The 18,217-nt window shown below is 38.9% G+C and overlaps 1 protein-coding gene across 4 annotated transcripts in view; it reads right to left on the minus strand.

Moving 5' to 3' along the window:
- Window positions 1–416: 416 nt before the first annotated feature.
- The window catches only part of TBL1X (transducin beta like 1 X-linked), a 197,314-nt gene continuing 179,513 nt past the window's right edge, over window positions 417–18,217 (minus strand). For all 4 annotated transcript variants that reach the window (XM_071564429.1, XM_071564605.1, XM_071564692.1 and 1 more), the window contains 9 exons: window positions 17,155–17,218; window positions 16,954–17,051; window positions 15,378–15,438; window positions 10,942–11,063; window positions 9,720–9,794; window positions 7,258–7,385; window positions 6,715–6,880; window positions 5,856–5,957; window positions 417–4,779 (listed from right to left, as the gene is read on the minus strand). In XM_071564429.1, the coding sequence (XP_071420530.1) occupies window positions 4,753–4,779; window positions 5,856–5,957; window positions 6,715–6,880; window positions 7,258–7,385; window positions 9,720–9,794; window positions 10,942–11,063; window positions 15,378–15,438; window positions 16,954–17,051; window positions 17,155–17,218 (843 nt within the window). In that variant the 3' untranslated portion in view covers window positions 417–4,752. The remainder of the gene's footprint in view (window positions 4,780–5,855; window positions 5,958–6,714; window positions 6,881–7,257; window positions 7,386–9,719; window positions 9,795–10,941; window positions 11,064–15,377; window positions 15,439–16,953; window positions 17,052–17,154; window positions 17,219–18,217) is intronic.

Below are 18,217 nucleotides of genomic sequence, written 5' to 3' on the forward strand. Positions count from 1 at the left end.
TGCTGCTACTATTGAGTGCTGCTATAATTAACTGTTCCATAAATTAATTACTGCTGTATCATTGATTGTTGCTGTACCAATACTTGCAGACAATACTTTGCAATAGCTTGATATACATATACACATATATGTATGTATATGTATATATATGTTGCTTTCTTCATTATAGGTGTACTTGATAATGGTGAGTTGTGTGGTTTTTGAGGTAATCTGTAATAGAGAAAATTAGAGGCCAAAGTCTCCATGCCCTTGTGTGTTACAAAATCCTGTGTACACACAGCTGTGATCTTTATACACCTGCAGCCTGGGTAACCCTTTAGATCTTGACACCACATCACAACTTAAGTCACCCAACCCCAGCTCTAAGCGCAGGATCCAAAACAGCCAGAAAAGAATAAGGAACAACAGGCACAGAATTCTCTAATATCAAAATATAGCAATTTATTCAAGACACTGAATATGATCTGTTGATTCTCTCCTTAAAACAAATGAGCTACAATACACAAGGTGAATTTGAAGAAAGTGTGTGGGGGGAGAAACAAAATAAGGGTTGATGTTGTTTCAACAGAACCTGGGAAATGCTGAAATGAGAACCAAGTCTGGCTGCAAGTCTGACACAGACAATAAAAACTGCAAAAGCCAGAATTCAGAATTTCAGTGAGTGGCTGAAAGAACATTTCTGCAATTGACAAAGAACCACATATTTTAAAAAGGCAGTAAGAGGAAAAAAAAGAGGAAAAATTAAAAAGGGAAAAAGAAAAAGAAACCCAAAAACAAAGCAGAGCCTTACATTTGACAAAGTGCACTTCACTTGGCTCTAGAATTAGCTATTTTTTCTTTTTTTCCTTTTTTTTTAAACAAATTAAAAGAAAATTTCTAAGATGTAGCATGGGGTTAATGTGTGTATAACCCTGTAAGTCAGGCCCTTTATTGCCCCATAAGGGACCCAGTGTTTTCTACATAAAAGATTCAGTATCCTTCTAACCCACAGAGTAGAGTGGTTTTTCAGAAGTGTGTTTTTTTCACTTCAAGGCCAGTTCCAGACAGCCAGCAAGGATAAAAACCCAGCAAGTCTCTGGATGGTTTCACAATCCTGTTTGGCCGCTTAGGTTTTTCCATTTTTCTTCTGTTACAATGAACTAAAAAAAAATTATAAAAAGAAATTCTATGAAAAAACCAAGTCCCCATGCCTGTTGCTTTGTGCAATCTGTTTTAGGGGAGTTGCAGGAAGGCTCTGCTGGCCAGGGAACACCGCTCTGCTGTGGTCAAGGAAAGCGAGAGCTCCCACGAGCAGTTCTGCAGCTCTAGGCTGAGACATCCACCTTGAACTACTGCCTGGAAAAGCCTCTCTCTCCCCCCTGCCTGTGTCCTTAGGTTAGGATTAACCTTGGAAACTACACCTTCCATCTCCCTTAATAGCTGAAAGCTCTGTACTACAGCATCTTTGAGTCTTTAGGGTCTCGGGGGAGGGGGGGGAAGGGGGAAGGAAGGTGAATTGTTTTAGCTCCTCAAACATGCTGCTTTTGAATCTGATGGTCTGTACAGAAAACTTATAGCAACAGCCTCTCTCACATGTGGGCTTTGCAAACCAACCGATACTCAAATTTTGTCTCTCTTGGCTTCTTACCTCCATGTAGGCAGGCAGAGGAAAAGTGGTGTTCTGACAAAGTAAAAAAACAGAAAAAGGAAAAAGAAAAAAGTGGCACAGACACTGCTCAGTTATCTAGAGTAGCTATCTTGGGAACAAGTACAGCCTGGAAAACACAGGCTCTGTAGTCAGTCAGTCATGTGGTGACATTGCTGAACTTGGATTGAGCTAACCCACCTCTTCAAACCCTGAGGTCTGGCCTATTCAGGTGTCACTCAAGGGACAGAGGCAAGGTCAGAGTCCCATCAGTGCTGCCCTCCACTGCTCTGCTGCCCACAGACTGGCAACTTCTGCCTGCTGTTCTCAGAAATGCCAACAAAAAGCAGCTTAGGAAGTTAACCGTGTACATGCAATGACTGTAATGAAATAATTGACCCAACCGTGCTTTATAAAACCACATTATGTCTTAGTATTCTAATTCAAGTCTGTTTTTAAGCAAGTAAGTCATCTTTTTCTTTTAAAAAAAGTAGTGACTTTAAATTAGTAGGAACATGTGGTTATTATAAAACCGTGCAAAACTGCCATGTGATGATCTACAGCCTGTGCTCTTGGAGCAGAAAACTAAAACCAACACATAAACATATTAAACAACAAAAATAATCCTTGATACTTTCTAGCATCCAATTATTTGAGATAAATTACAAACAAACCTAACTGGCATTAATAACCAAAATTTCACATAACTGCTTTCACCTCAGGATGAACATTTTTAGTAGTTATTTCTTTTTGTTCTTTTCTCCTTTCCAAAGGTGGATTTTTAAGAAATGTAGCTGAAGCTGCCAGTGGCTGGTTTTACTGGAAGGACTAAGATCCTGTACAGATGCAAGCATAAAGAGAAAAAAACTCAGGAGAAAAAGTGGTGTACAGATTCCACGATGCCATGGTGGCAGGTCACACCACCATTTCAGTCTGAGGGCTCTGGATTTGCTCAGTTCAAATCACTTCAGCAGCTGTGATCGAATCCAAGAGAAGATGCTGCGTTACACTGACTTTGGGCAGGAAGGTATTACATATGTTAATCTCCCTCCTACAGATCCTAGCCTAGTCTGTGGGCTAGAGAGGACACCTGTTTGACTCAGCCAGTTCTGAGGATCTGCTAAGTAACTTCAAGGTTGCCTTATAGTTTACAGCACTTTTAGTAAACTCTGCCTATGTGTCCTTCATTGCATCCATCATTTCCTCTTAGAGTAATGTAGTCTTCAGTTGGCATCTGTGCAGGTGTCAGGGTTACAGTAAAGAAATCTTGTCCAAAGTGCTTTGGAACTCTCCACTGTCATTCTCATCACTTCACTCACCTTAACTTTATAGTGGTATGGATGTTGAGATATAATTTAGATATCTTTTATCATGTTGTCACCTAATGAAGAATTCAGGGTTGCCTTCTGAGCACCACACTGAGGACCCTCAAGGCTAAACCTGTCTGTGCAGATAGCAAGCCTCCAAGTGCAGGCCCAGAGCTTTCCTAGCAGGACGCAGCACAAGTATGGCTGAGGGTGACAGCAGCACCACACACCACCAGATGCAAGGGAAGAGCCTGTTTCCTGGTGTTTGTGGATGGACAGGAGCTTGGCAAGAGCCCGTTCTTCAACAGTGACAGATGCAGTCAATATATTTCAGTTCAACTGGTCTCACTAAGTCAATGGTAAAACCCCACTGACTTACTAGAATAGAAACAGCTGAGTGGGATGAATAGTGGAAGACAGCACTGCTCAGTCAGGCCATGGGCAGCCAAACCCATGTTCTGTCGAAATTTGGACTATCTCTAGAGGAAAGAAGATGCACAAGCATTTTCTCCTGGCTACTCAAAACAAACAAAAATACAGACTAGAGAAAATGAATGCTATATTTATAGTCTCAAACTCATGAATCTCTTTGAATAAGTGTACATCATCAAACAGCCAGAAAAAATGAAATGAGACTATGTAAATGGCTGGATGCTGGAAGAGGACTTTTAGTCAAGGACTGGTATTTATTATATTAAACACCTTTTTTTCTTACAGCACTTTCTGAGAGAGAAGAGAAAAAGGATACTGCACCTTTCATGTTACCTGGACTGTGTCATTCTTTTTGCTTGAATTACACAACTGGTCTACATTTTGTGGTCATTTTAGGCTTTTAAAACTGTTTAACATAAAAAATATTTTTTTCCAAAAATACACTGGGTTCTTTCTGTTAAAAGTCATCTTTCTCCTGTAAAAATCTTCCCCAGCACTGCATTCTTATATAAAGCACTTATTACACAATTTGCTGAAAGTGCCCTTGAGACGCTAAGATCTGAAGCATGGAGGATTTTTTTTCTTTTAAACGGAGAAAAAGAAAGGAAAAGGAAGAGATAGAAGAGAGAAGCAGTCTGTCAAAAATTTTCATTGTCATGTCCACCTGGCTGCATCTACTATGGGCATACAGGGAAAACAGAAAAAACAAAAAGGCAAGAAGAAAGAGTAGAAAAAAAATGGTAGGAGAAGTTGGGAGTGGAAGGGAGAAATAAAAGGAAAATAAGTTTCATCCTAAGCCTGGGATCCTCCAGGCTGTAATATTCCAGCTGATAGAAAAACCACTGAACAAAAAAAGTAGTCTAGAAAATAGAAAGTGTTGTGATTACAAAGTTGAGCATTTCATCAGTACAAACTGGTCTTTGAACGTCCTTTGGGAGAGCAACTGTAGTGTCCAAATTGGAAGGAAAAACAACACCGCATGGAGGAGGATTTTTTTTTTCCCTTTTGGTTTATCACAGCATTTTTCTTTTTTTCTTTTTTTTTTTTTAATTTTTTTTTGGCACAGCTTTTTTTCGCAGCCATCAGAGCAAGTTCTCAGATGCAAACCAAACAGTGCAATGCCTAGCTGGTGGCTTCATGCTTCCAAGGCTGAATGTTTCAGGTGGAAACCATTCCCTCCCCCTCTGACGTGACTGCGGTTTTAGTCCTTGATGAAGGTTACGGACAAAATACTAGTCACCTGTGGCCAGGGAGAGATGGTTTCACAGTACACTCTAACTTTGTTCAAGTTCGTACAGTTCTGGAGCTGTTAAGAATAGTTTTGAAGAGTGCTTCTCCCCACACATTCACTGCTGGTCCATTAGAAATTTCTTCTAAAACATTTCACTTTTACTTCCGCAGATCTAGAACACAAACCTGCAGAGAAAAGACCCAGCATTAAGAACCATTTCTGAAGGTGGTGAAGTCCTGTTCACATACAGCCCTGTACACAGGCTAATCATCCAGCTGAACATCACACTCCTCAGCTTCAAAACAGCCTGTCTCAAGTACTGGTTTACATGCACACACATAAAGGAACAAACTGACGTGGGAGAAAACCAAAATGAAACCCACACATTTAACATTTAGCTGGGCTTTCGCCGGATTACAAACATTTTGGTGGCACATCCCAGGTAAGACTGTGGGATCTATTCAGTGGCCTAAACACCATTTCCACTTCTGAGATATGTCCAAAGTAAAGGCAGGCTTGGCAGGCTTGTGACAGTTGACACACGTCCATTTGGAGCAGCTTTTGGAAGTCCGGCATGGCACTGTCTCAGATGGCACAACTAATCTCGAGCAACTGAATCACGTTGTAGGTGTGTCCTTTGTTAAAACCAGTTGAAAACTACTGCTCCAGAGTAGTTATGCCAGCCAGCCACGTGTCCTTCACAAGCTGATCATGCTACAACTGCAAGTTTTTAAAAGTAACATTCACAGCAAAAATAGTAATGAATAATCAGTATCTCCATGGCAATATTTCTCCTTTACCACATGATGAAATCTTTGGGCATCATGCTGAAAATTTCCTCCTTTAGCTACTCCTATTCAAGGATAAACTTCTGTGGGATCAAACTCAGAAAGCCCCAAGCGAGGTGTTTGTTAGAGATTTGACTGCTGTGATGTGATCTTTATTAAAAATTAACAAGTAACAACAGAAACATTACTGTCGTTCTTGTCAAATATGTATTTAAAATTAATTCTCATTTTCAGCAGCATTCACCTATTTCACAACCATTCTTCATTTCCAGTAGGAACACCACCACCTAGTATTCAAAACCTTTCAAAGCAGGAGTGTTTTCAATATGCTACACAGAGCTACTTACTTATGTCTTGAGCTGCCTTCACCTTCAGCTCTGTCCACAAGAGGTCATACGGAATGCATGCTTTTTGTTGATGCTCCCCAGAAAAGAAATCTCCACCCAGCCTTCACAATGTTTAAAGATCCTTACCGATCCATCTGATGCGCTTGCTCCCACTTTGTCTCCTCTAGCATTCCAGCAGACTTCAAAGATGCCCCCGGTGCCTCTGTAGCTATGTACTAGAGTTCCACTCTACAAAGCAAAACAGCATGCAGACATTTGGTACAGAAGTGGCCCTTCCTTTTCTCTGTTGTGTGGCACTCCCTTAAAAAGAAGAGTGATAGCAAGGGGGAGCTATTCCCATCACCCAGCTATGGCCACCTCCATAAGGTGCTGAAGTTAGGAAACTGGTCTTTGATAATGAAGAGCAACAAGCTCCTCCAGAAACAGTAGGACTCTCAGATATCTGTTTTTGTCAACTCTGTAACAGTAAAGGCCTGGGGATTAGGCTGATGTGGACTTCCTTAAAGTTTGTTCCTAATTCAGATTGTGAGGCATCAGTACCCAGAATTAAATCTGTGGAACAATAACATCCCACTTTTCTCCCCAATATCACTAGTCCCAAGCCTGTATACCATTTGTATCTATCATGTCCTCTTCACAAAGCCTCAGCCAGGAGCATCAGACTCGCAGCTGAACTCAGCTTGGTAACTACATAAAAATATCCCTTATTTCTAAGAAGCAATCCACACCTCTGCTTCAAAAAGCTGATGACCCAACACAAGGTACCTATTTTCATGCATGCTAGGTGTTTTAGCTACAAAGAAGACTGAGAAGAATCACCTCATTGCACCTGACTCAACTGCCATGGATTTGTATCAGCCAACACAATCAGGTTCACCTTGGCTGGCAGGTCATACATGACAGAGGTACACACATTTTCCATTTAAGCTTTTGCTATTTATGTGTCATCTAAACCAGAATGTGCTTCACATGAACAAAACAGTACCTGAGTATTCCATATATGGACACATTTGTCAAAGGACCCACTGGCTAGATACTTTCCATCAGGACTAAAAGCTACACTGTAGACGGGCTCTTGATGCTTTGTTAACGTATGGATGCAGACTCCTCGGTCAACGTCCCACAGCCGAACAGTGGAATCAAACGAAGCACTGCAAGAAGCATTCAAACACCAGAATGTAATCATTTGGGTGTTGATCCATTTGTATCTTGATACTGTAAACATTATAAAAGATTATTACAGGACTTTTTACCCAGGGCTGGATGTGAAGATGCAATGCCAAATTTACAACCCTGTAATCAAGCTAGCTGAAAAGTTACATATCACATGACTCAATTTTCCTTCTTTTTTCCCCTTCCTTTTCCAATATATGAATCCTTTACCTTTGCATCCATCCCCCTGAGTTACAAACACAGATACCTTTTAGCAGAATTGCCTGCTAGAAGATTGATGGCAAAGTGACAGTAGGGTTACATGTCAGAAAGAGGATCCTTTTTGGCAGGCAAGAGACATGGGTTCTTTTTTTACCTTGCTAACATGATGCTGGAGTTTGGGTTGCTGGTGCCTGGTCCTGTAGGGCTCCATTTGATAGTATAAATCTCTTTGCTGTGAGCCTGAAGATCATGTACACAGGTATCTTGCTTCATACTCCAAATCTAAGTGAGAGTAATAATGAAGGGGGAAAATAGCAATGTTATGAATCTCTTCTCAGCTGAGTTATTTCAGTTGAGTTATTTCAGTTCTATGTTATTCTCACCATTTGTTTACTTAAGATCTTGATGCACATGCATACACATAATTTATTAATACAGCAATATGGCACACACATTAAAATAACTCCAACAGGGGAAAGAGTTACGTATTTAATAGTGTTTATTCAATAGATGAGAATAATTAAATAGTTGCTGTGTACTGCCCATGGCCTGTAACTGCAGTTTCATATAGAAGTTTAAGTTCATCTATTTAGAGAAGTTTAAGTCACATAATAGCAGTCATTTTAAAGAATGTGAAGAAAATTGCCGTAACTGCTTAGAACCTGGCAATTTTCTCATATGCCAGTAAAATTTTCTTTTTCCTCTTGAACTCCATTTGTCTTCCTCGTGTTTTTAACAGCACAGAAGATAGAAGATGATCAGCTATTTATGCAGTGTTACATGGCCAAATACTTCAGCATGAGATGAAGAATATGCTCAACAGAGATGACAGGTAATTTAGTCCATCTTTTCTTCAGCTAACTGAGAAAATAAGATGAAGCTAATTCACAGGAGGGAAAATAACTCATATTTAGTCAGTCAGTTTCACAGAGATACCAAAAACATAATAATGGTTTGTTTAACCCAGTAGTTGTAAGTCTGCACTATGAGAGGAATGATGAGCTCTTATGCTGAATTCCTATCACTTGTACCTGAGATGGCTTTCGGAAATGCTACACAAAGCTCAGCCATGTTCTGTGGCTAACAGGCAGCATGTTCCAAGAACTCACAGGAAAATATAATGAACTCCAAAAAGAGAAGAAAAAGAAGTGTGAGAGGACAGATTTACAAAGTAAAAGGAAGAAGAATAATTGCCTGAATTTGGAGCATTTGCAGTCTCCATCACTGAAGGTTTTTAAAAAGAGGTGAGGTCATGGATAGCAAACCACTAGTTCTTGTGCCAAATTCAGTGGTCAGGAATTTGAACTGGTATCAACAACGCTGAGCCATGGTGTTTTTTTCAAACACACCATCAACTGGGCACCGAAAAGTTGTGCTACTGCTAGGTCAGGATGTTAAGCAGAGCAAGAATAGTTACTTTATAACAGACAAGGTGCTTCCTTTCAGTTCCATTTCCTATAAATTTCCAGTTCAATGAGTAGTTTGCAATAACACATCTAGAATTCAGAATGATGAAAAGCTCAGTGGGTATAGGTGGCAAAGACAGAGCAGAACAGCAGAAGTCAGGCTACTTATGAAGAAGAAACATTTGTAATGCTGACATTCACTTAGCTCTCATCTGCAAGTTCTGCTGCTTTCTCAGCTTCATGCTAGGAATGTCCCATGCTTCAGCTGTGTTTATCAGCAGGGGAAAGAGGTATGAGTCTTAATTAACACAATCATACTATGAGGAAACTATGGTACAATTCTATCCACAAAACCAACTATTTCCTGAGACATTTGCTTTGCCCAAGGAACCATCATAAATCAATAGCAGGAGGGCTTTGCTATTACAACTACAGTTACTCCTTCACAGACATAGCTTTCATTTGATGTGGCTGGGAAAAGAGAATGAGAGAGAGTGCTTTGGGCTGCGAAAGCTCTATTGTGAAAAGCATTTCTTCAAGCCAGGTATTAGCAATACTGTGCTGGTACAGTCCCAGGTGTGCTGGTAAACCAGACTATGCTGTCTGTGAGCCAAACCCCAGATTCATTCCACACAACCTAACAGAGGCATGTACATCAGCAGCATGGCTGCCACATGCTTCTCATACAGCGAATGGATAAAGACAGGCATCTTCAGAGAGGAATTCAGATGTTTGGTGGGCTCTGAATACATATGTTGTGTCCCATTGCTTAGTCCAAGACTATTAAAAAGAAAAAAAGAATACTCTTACGAGTCTAATAAAGTTATTTTCAGAAAAAAAGACATCAAAGGGAAAGAAAACTATTTGTATATTCTTTTCTGAAGTATAACCAATAGACTGCTTTTTATCATAGGGCTTGTGCTTTTGTTGACAGGCATGCAGGTGTATATATGCATGTAGTTAAACTATGACTTTTCCATGACAGTGACCTTTCAGTCCTGTAACACTTATTTGGATACTGTGTCTCAATTTTTCCAGTCCCTGCTTTTCTGTATTCAAGCTTTCAGACTGGCTTTAAGAAATACGTGACAAAATGGAAACGATTGTTCATGCAGAGTTTTAAGTGATACAGTACCATCGTTCTGGAGAAGATTAAAAATAGACATAATTTTGGTCCTTACTTTGTGAGCAGGAATGGAAATTATATTACCTTTAACGTCATATCATCAGAGCAAGACGCTAGTAGCATGCCAGAAGGGTCCCATTTGATTGCATTGACCTCGTTCTGAAATAGAGAGTCATTTTTTAAAGTAAATATTCCAGTCACTGCATTGTACTGGGCACTCAGCAGAGGGCACTCAAGGTTTATGTATGGAACAAGTTCATCCACAAATTACAGCCCTGGGTGCTTTCAGGGGTGAAGAAAAGCAGTGCTGCCTCCCCAAAACACTAAATGGCATTTTGGAGAGGAATCATTTTGTGCTTGTGAACAATACAATCAATCAGTCTTGTGATGTGTGTTCTGGCACAAAGTCTCTCATATCCTATCTTCATACGCTTGGGTTCAAATAAACCCTCAAACAAGACAGATTAATGCAGCATTAGCTTCTTTTTAAAATTGAGGCATTTCTTTCATCAGTGTTCTGTAGACTTGGAGATACAAGTTCTCACTAGAAAATACTGATACTGGTGGGGTGCAAACTTTTGTGGAGTTTATAATTCTTAGTATTGCTGCTCTACAGCAATGCTGGTCTCTCTGAAGAGCGATGTATATGTAAATGAATGCAAAAAGGTACATTTCATACAGTCATAAAGGGCACCAGTCTGTTGCTAGGAATGTACAACCTGCCCTGAAATATCAATTTAACCCATAGTCTAGGATAAAGGTCTCCAAAAGCACAATTTTATCTCACTGGGAAGACATCAAGTTCTAGAAGTCAACATCTAAATTACAGGTTGGCAGATGATGGCAGATTTTCTCATAAACAAAAGTTAGAAAACGTAACCTTTGATGGTCATTAAATACCACCAGGAAAACAAGGGGAAATACATCTTAAATACATCTTATTAGATTAAATTGATTCTAAAATTGAACAATGGCTGGGGGTAAATTGTTCTTTCCTTATTTATAGCTCTCATTTACTAAAGGAAATTAAGCCAGTGGAAAACAAAACCTTATTTATTACCGTGCTTTTAGTCTGCAGCTCATGCTACATATAAACACTGTTTAAGCCACAGGTTTTCCCTCCTACAGTGATTTAGAACATTTTATTCTTCTCACAGACTGTGAATCACTCCCAAGGAATATGTTTTTCGGGAAGCAATGGGATGTAACACCTTTAGTGCTAGAACACACCCTGCAAACACATCATCTGCCATCATTGTAATATGCTGCTGTGACTTTATCATTAACATTTTGGACTTAAACTTACTGTGTGTCCTTGAAAGGTTTTAACAGGACGATCACAGCCAAGTCTGCATACATGAATGCACATGTCAGTGCTGCAGGAGGCAAAAGTAGTGTTGTTCTGCCAGTCTACATCCAGAGCAGGAGCTGTGAAGTACAAACAACAAAAGGAACATCAGGGAACACAGCAAAGAAATGGCTATCCCAATAATTTTTCCCCCATCATCTATGTGGCTCAAACTACAGGCTAAGCTCTTGGCCTGTCACCTGCTGCCAGTTATAGGACAGATAGGGACTGTCTGAAGGGCACAAATTAACTTTTCTATTGCAGTGGATAATCTGGATGCTTTGTGTGGCATCTATTTATGAGAATCTTTTGGGCTGATTGACATAAGAGGGGGAAAACCAGCACCTCCACCCTCTCTGCTCCCAGCTACACATGCCTCTCGGGCCATCTCTAACATTAATCTCTCTGCAAGCCAGTTCAGTGAAGAAACTGAAAGAAAACTAATTCAGAAAAAACGTAGATAATTTCATCTGGGTTAGAAACTATATTACTGTGAATGCCAGACACAACACTTGGAAAGATGAAAACACAGGTGGTGGCACCTTTGCACCAGCCTTATGCAACCACCGATACAAACCTATCGTTCTGTGCAGGCACTTGGATTAATAACACTGACATTCAGTTTAATTTGTTTGGGGACTGATTTTGGACAGGTACATTGATCAAGCTGATCTGAAATGAAAGGAAAAGTTTCTGTAGAGGGTTTGGCATTAACTAGTACTGAACCAATGAAACTACACACAGATAGCACATGAACATGTAACTAGTGCCTGTGTGCAACACACACATTTTGCAAAAAGTTTGGGAAAAAACCCCAAACAACTTTTACAGCATGTCACTGCAGACTAAAAGCATGCATAGGAGCAGGAGGGAGTTCCTGACAAAGAGCTTGCTTGTGTTTCTGACTGCTGCTTGATTTTTCTCCTCAGGAAAGAGTTTATCTGCCCTCCAGAGGATGACATAAGACCCACTGAAATACAGCATTCCTCATACTCAGCACACTCTTGTGAGAAGTGTGTCAGACAGAGACCAGTATATAGGAAACAAAGTTGAACCTCCTTCTGGCAAAGATACAATGCAAATTTATCATTGAATTCCTTATTCAAATACATTCAGAAAGATGCTTTGGTAATACAGAGGTGAAAAGATATCTGTTCTGCCAAGCCTGTTACATTTAAGTATGTTTTTCCTGTTATAATTTTTATGAAGTGCAAAATGAATTAGGATCCGCATCACTTTCCGAATCATCATGTGGCTCTCTAAATGAGAATGGAGGACTGAAATTGTTTCAAATACAAATATTTTTTACAGTATTAATGAAAAAGCTCGATAATATTGTATGAATGAGGATCGGGAAATAAAGGATTTTCTTTCTTTAACTGCCTATTTTTCTTTCTTTTTATGCTACAAGCTTTATATTATTATTATTTCAGGGCAAACAAAATTCTATCATCATTAATATCAATATGCCTTCAGAGCTAATATCTAGTATGATACACATGAATCAAACAGTGATTTTCGGAGAGCTACTGGCACCTAAAGCTACGGAGTTACATTGCAGCATAATTTGAAACAAAGTGCTGATAATTAACACTGATTCATCTATTTGTGCACTCAATCATATGTTCACTGAATAAGTAACTACACAAAATGGTCTGAAAAAAAAACCCAAATGTGGTTCTTTATGCAAGTAATCAAACTGACAAAGTGTTTCCAAAACCGCAGCATACCTGCCAATCTCATAAAAACAATTAGAATATTATCTAATAAAAGCAGCAACAAATCCATAAGAAATGCAGCTAAAATACAAAACAACAACAAAAGTGTTACAATAATTATCTGTTAATTTAAGCTTTTTCTGAACAAATTTAGGTGTGATTCAGAGCACTTAGATTGTAAATCATAGAATGGCCTGGGTTGAAAGACCATCAAGTTCCAACCCTCCTGCCATGGGCAGGAACACCTTTCACCAGACCGGGTTACTCAGAGCTCCATCCAACCTGGCCTTGATAGGATGGGCATCCTATCAGGGGATGGGGGCGCACCCACAGCTGCTCTGGGCAACCTGTTCCAGTCCCTCACCACCCTCACAGCAAAGAATTTCTTCCTAATATCTAATCTAAACTACACACTTAGATGTCTAAAACTGGGTCATTCAATTAGCTCTTTTGGTATCAATTAACTAATTTGTTCCTGCATGCGTAGACATCAGTCCACACCTATCACTATATGTCAAAATTGCTGCATTTTAAAGAAGTAAGTTTTGTGAATATATATTTTGATCAAATCCCCCACGATGACTCATAGTTTTGTGAAGAATAATGAAACCTCAGAAGCTACTTATCTGCGTACTTACATATTTTGACCATATAACCTTAGAAGTTACATGGGAATGCCAATGCACCAATGATTTGAAGGCCTTCAAGACCTGGACAAAGAAGTTTTCCGTATGTATTTTAAGATGACAGTTTTGTTCATGTGGGTGTAAACTAAACCAATTGTTATAAAGCAGCAGAGAATAAAAAATCTTATGTTATTGCCAGGCCAACTATCTCCAAACTTCAAAGGAGTATGGATTACAGGAAGTGTGCTGTGCCTGGACTAGACTTTAAATTGTTAAAATGCCACCTTTAATCCTTAGGTATACAAGGTTTTCAGATTCCAGACATGAAAAGGAATTTGCTGTTCGTTTGTTTTGGTGAGTAAGTGATTCAAAGACAACAAGGTGAGGTTTTTGTGGGTTTAGACTTGTGAGGACAAAGACTCCATCATGTGAGGACAGACTCTGGCTGATTTTAAGAGGGTTTTGTAGGACATATGCTTCTGGCTTATCAACAATTTTCTTAATAACTAACTGCTTTACTTCCTTATGAAAACCTATTTGAAATAATGAAAAAAAAATTAAAAATATTAGCTTCTCCACATCTACACTTCAGTTGTAACTTATGGTCCAAAGACAAACAGAATGTAAATATTTTTTAAAAAAATCTATTCATGCAAATGGACACAGGCAGATTGCATTGGAAGATGTAGCTAAGTTTTCAACTTGCTAAAAGGGGAATGGAGGGCTATGTTCGTGATGCACATCACTGCTAAGACAGCTCCCACATCAGTGAACGTGATTCTGAAGGGGCAAATATGTCTGAATCCACTGCTATTTAGATTAACAGTTGGGGATCAGAGGATTAAGAGTCTCAATAACTAAATCACTGTAACAGCGCAAAGTTTGCTGTTATGGAACAGATAACTGTTGTAACAGATAAATAAATGCCACAGTGAGAAAACCTGTCAGCAGACACCGACTCCCATAAACTGACAGCTGCTTTAATAAGTGAGGAGATGAGTGACAAAAACACAGACTATGGATTTGCTGTGTGCATGGACATACTTTTGTCTTCTGTTGAATAACCATTTTGATCACTTGTGCATGTTATTAACATCTGTGAAACTGTGAGAATAAGAACAACTAGATATTGTGTTGAAAAGCATGGGCAAATTAATGTTTTAAAATTAGTAGCAAAATTTGTGTTTTTAAACACCACTAAGCACCTTGTGAAGGCCTGCTGTATTTAAACATGGATTAGTTACAGTGAACACATGGGAAGATGAACATTTGTTGCATCAGAACCTGGAGTGTTTTGGTGGTTTGAAACTCATTTTGATTATACCCCTTACAAATTCTTCACTGTGACAACTTAGCCAGTTTGGATCATGAATTCAGCCATCATCTTACAAGTCTGGTCTCAGGTGAATTTCAGTTTACGTCAATGATCGCCTGTTAGTCAAGATTACTGAGTGTCTGTGACATCTCCTGTCTTCTTGAAGCAGATCAGATCTACAAACAGCCATCCAAGGAAGGTTTTGATGCTGCAAGGTTTTGAGACTCAAAATTGGCAATTGACTTCTGATAGAGAAAGCACATACTGAAGAACTTCAAGTCACAATTAAAAGCTAAGAAATTCCTGAGAATATTCATGAGTGCAGTGGTGACTGTTAAGTTGGATGAGAGATGCACCTGCTTATGTCTCAAGTCAGCTTCATTGAAACAGGAGCAGAAAGAATGGAAAATATCCCAGACACCTCCACTGAAAATTCTCCATAATCACCACTTGGTACTATTCAAGCACACAGATAAGAACAGAATTGTTCAGTTAGGTGGACATGGCTGGTATATAAATCTTCTCAGAATCAGGTTGACTTTCAAAGCTGATTCTCACAGAACTGCACCTTTCTGAAATGAGAATAAACCCACAAACCACAATACTCAGGATAGTTAACAAAAAACCTGATTGAAACTTTTCTCTGCCAGGTACATTCTTACAAAAGGATAAAGTACACTGACAAAATTTAAAACTGCATTTCGTTTTCCTAACACACGTAATGCAAAAAAGTACCTGAATGGAAAGGAAACTGCTGTTTAGCTTCTCCTGTATGAGCATCCCAAATTATTGTCGTCTGTATTCAAAGAAAGGGGGGGGAAAAAGATTAGTGACAGTTCAGCTCAGATTAAAAAAAAAGCAGAGAGCACCCTCACTGAGGGGCAATTCTAAACGATGGGCTGATAGAATTACTGACTACAGAAAGCCTCATGTGCTAAACAGCCAAAACCCCAGAATTTGCTTCCAAATATTACAGAATATAAGTGTAGAGAAAGAGGTAACATGCCTACAGAGGAAGCAATATACTTATGAAGAATGGGTATATTCTCCTTGAATAATGCTAGAAGACAACATTACACATTTTTAACAAGCATTTTGTTAAAGACATTTCAGCTCTCTTCTTTAAAAAATACTTTTCCCCCTTTCCAGAGATTCAAGTTGAATTCTGCTCTGAAACTATGCTGAACTACATTTCTAACAATTGAACCAACAGGTGAAAGGTTTATCAGCAGAGTACACATCAGTTCTTGCCACTGAGGTGGGACAGACTAAAGTGTAACTGGCTTACTACATGTTTAATCCATACTCAGCACACAAGCATATCCCCTGTAGAGCTCAATACCACCTTCTGAGAGAATTGTCAATTTATTGAAAGTATATACTCTCAGAAAATAAATTAAGAATGCATCGTCTTGCTGAGAATGGATCATCTGAAGAATTTTTGCTTTTATTTGAGAATGCAAGTTTGCCAGAGTAATGGGAAACTAGTGTAGCTGAATATATCCTGAATATAAGCCAGTATTGAAGGGAATAAGACTAAGTCTCCATTTTCACAAGGATGTGAAAATATAGGGATTCATCTAGGATACAAATCAAATGTACAAGCTTCAGTCAGTTTGAAACAGACTCCCTCTGTCAGCTGCTGGAGAGAAGCACTGTCAGTGCATCTCACTGAACACAGGCCATGCAGCCTTTCACTTGAAGTGCCACTTTTCTCTCTGAATTTTATAAAGGAAGCCAAGGATGACATATGCATCTAATTTTTAGGCATCAGAAGTTAGGCAAGATGAATGCTGTGTACTTTCCAGTTTCAGTTTTAATGGATTTGTGCTCATCATCATCAGTCATCTGTTCATTTTAATCTCTAATGTGCACTTGGCTGTAACTACTGCTTTGCTTGATTTTGAGTTCAGAACTACCATTTGTTTTGTGCATTTGCTTAGGAAGTATGTATGTTTTATTCAAATAATTTAGATGAGCTAAAAGGTGTGGTGTCTTTAGGATCACTCCCTTTCCGTAAATAGTTGATAAAACTACAAAATTAAGTAGTGGAAGCAGTTTTTCCTTAAGTCACACACATTTAAGATGCAATTCGACACATTTTTTTAAGGTAAAATATTTTCCATAAAAATAGTACACATTTATGCAGCCTCAAAATCGTAATCAACATGCACTACAACATATTAAAGAAAAGCCAACTGTCTAGGATGCCTGGAGAAGAAGAAAATAATCATAATTGTAACGAATTCAGCAGCACAAGCTCACTGACAAACATGTTTATATGTTAGAATAATGTATCTTTAAAACTCACTTTATCAACACCAGCACTTAAAATATAATTCCCCTTTTTGTTCCATTTCAGGGCAAATATTGGACCTTTATGTTGACCTAAGGTGCTTGCAAGGTTACCTGGAATAAAGAAAAGGTTATTAATACAATTTGCTTACATATTGGTCACCTTAGAGTTCACTGTTGTTTGATGCTTAAGAACAATAAATGCTGTTTGACTTACCATCTTCTGTCCATATTCTTGCAAAACCATCATACGAGCCTGTAGCCAATAGTGTTCCATCACTCTGTTGGGATATATAAATGGCAAAGGTTGATAAGAAATGAAATCTATTCCAACCAACCTTTTTCTTTCTTTTTTAAAGTTTGCTAATTGTGATTTATTGGAATTCTGAGTCCATGCACTGAGACAGATTGTACTATGATTTAACTAAAGGTTATTACTGGAGACAGCACAGAGGAAATAAAACCCTCTAACATACAGTGAAATACTGGGCTACACTGTCAGATATGAGTCATTTAATCAAAAAGATTAGAAAAAGAAGAGAAGAAATAAAAAGGTCTATGGTTTCTTCCACATAATAAACATATACTACTTCTTAGACATAAAGAGCCTTTAAGACATCAACAGATCACCTAAATCCAGACCAAATCCCAGTTCAGTGAAATTCAGGTACCTATACTTGAAAGAAGGACCTAAACACCTAAGCCACCTACACCCACAGTTAACACCTCAAATTATCTATTACCAAGGAACTGCTTTCTGCTTGTTGGAACACACACTCCCAACATGTGCTCAGGGGCACAGTACCATGATGGACAGACTGAAAAAAGTTGGATTCATGGGTCCCAATTAGGAGAAAAAGAAGAACATGAATCAGCAAATTACATGTATTCTCCTGGAAGGAACCCTTCACAGAAGGCTATCTCCTGTACAGCCAACCATGCTTGAGTGACTGGATCAGAATTAAAATAATGAAAATGGAACTTGACTCTGCAGTCTGGTGAGATGGGTACTGTTGGAGCTGGGCATTTTGTTTGTCAACATTTCAGTACCTGGATTAAGGGTGAGATTAGCCCCACTTAATCTCCAGGTACCCAGAAGTCAGGAGTTAATTTAAGGGTGCAATCTAGCTGCTCTACATAACTAACAGCATCACATAACTGCACCTCTGGAGTGTAACTCATGATTCCATTTGCTTTAGATTATGCCCAGATCAGCATGAAGGCATGTGTTGCTGTTTCTGCTGACTTAAAGTGAGTCAAGATGACTAGTTTAGATGGTT

This window comes from Pithys albifrons, chromosome 1 (genome assembly GCF_047495875.1).
Source record: "Pithys albifrons albifrons isolate INPA30051 chromosome 1, PitAlb_v1, whole genome shotgun sequence".
NCBI classification, from domain to species: domain Eukaryota; kingdom Metazoa; phylum Chordata; class Aves; order Passeriformes; family Thamnophilidae; genus Pithys; species Pithys albifrons.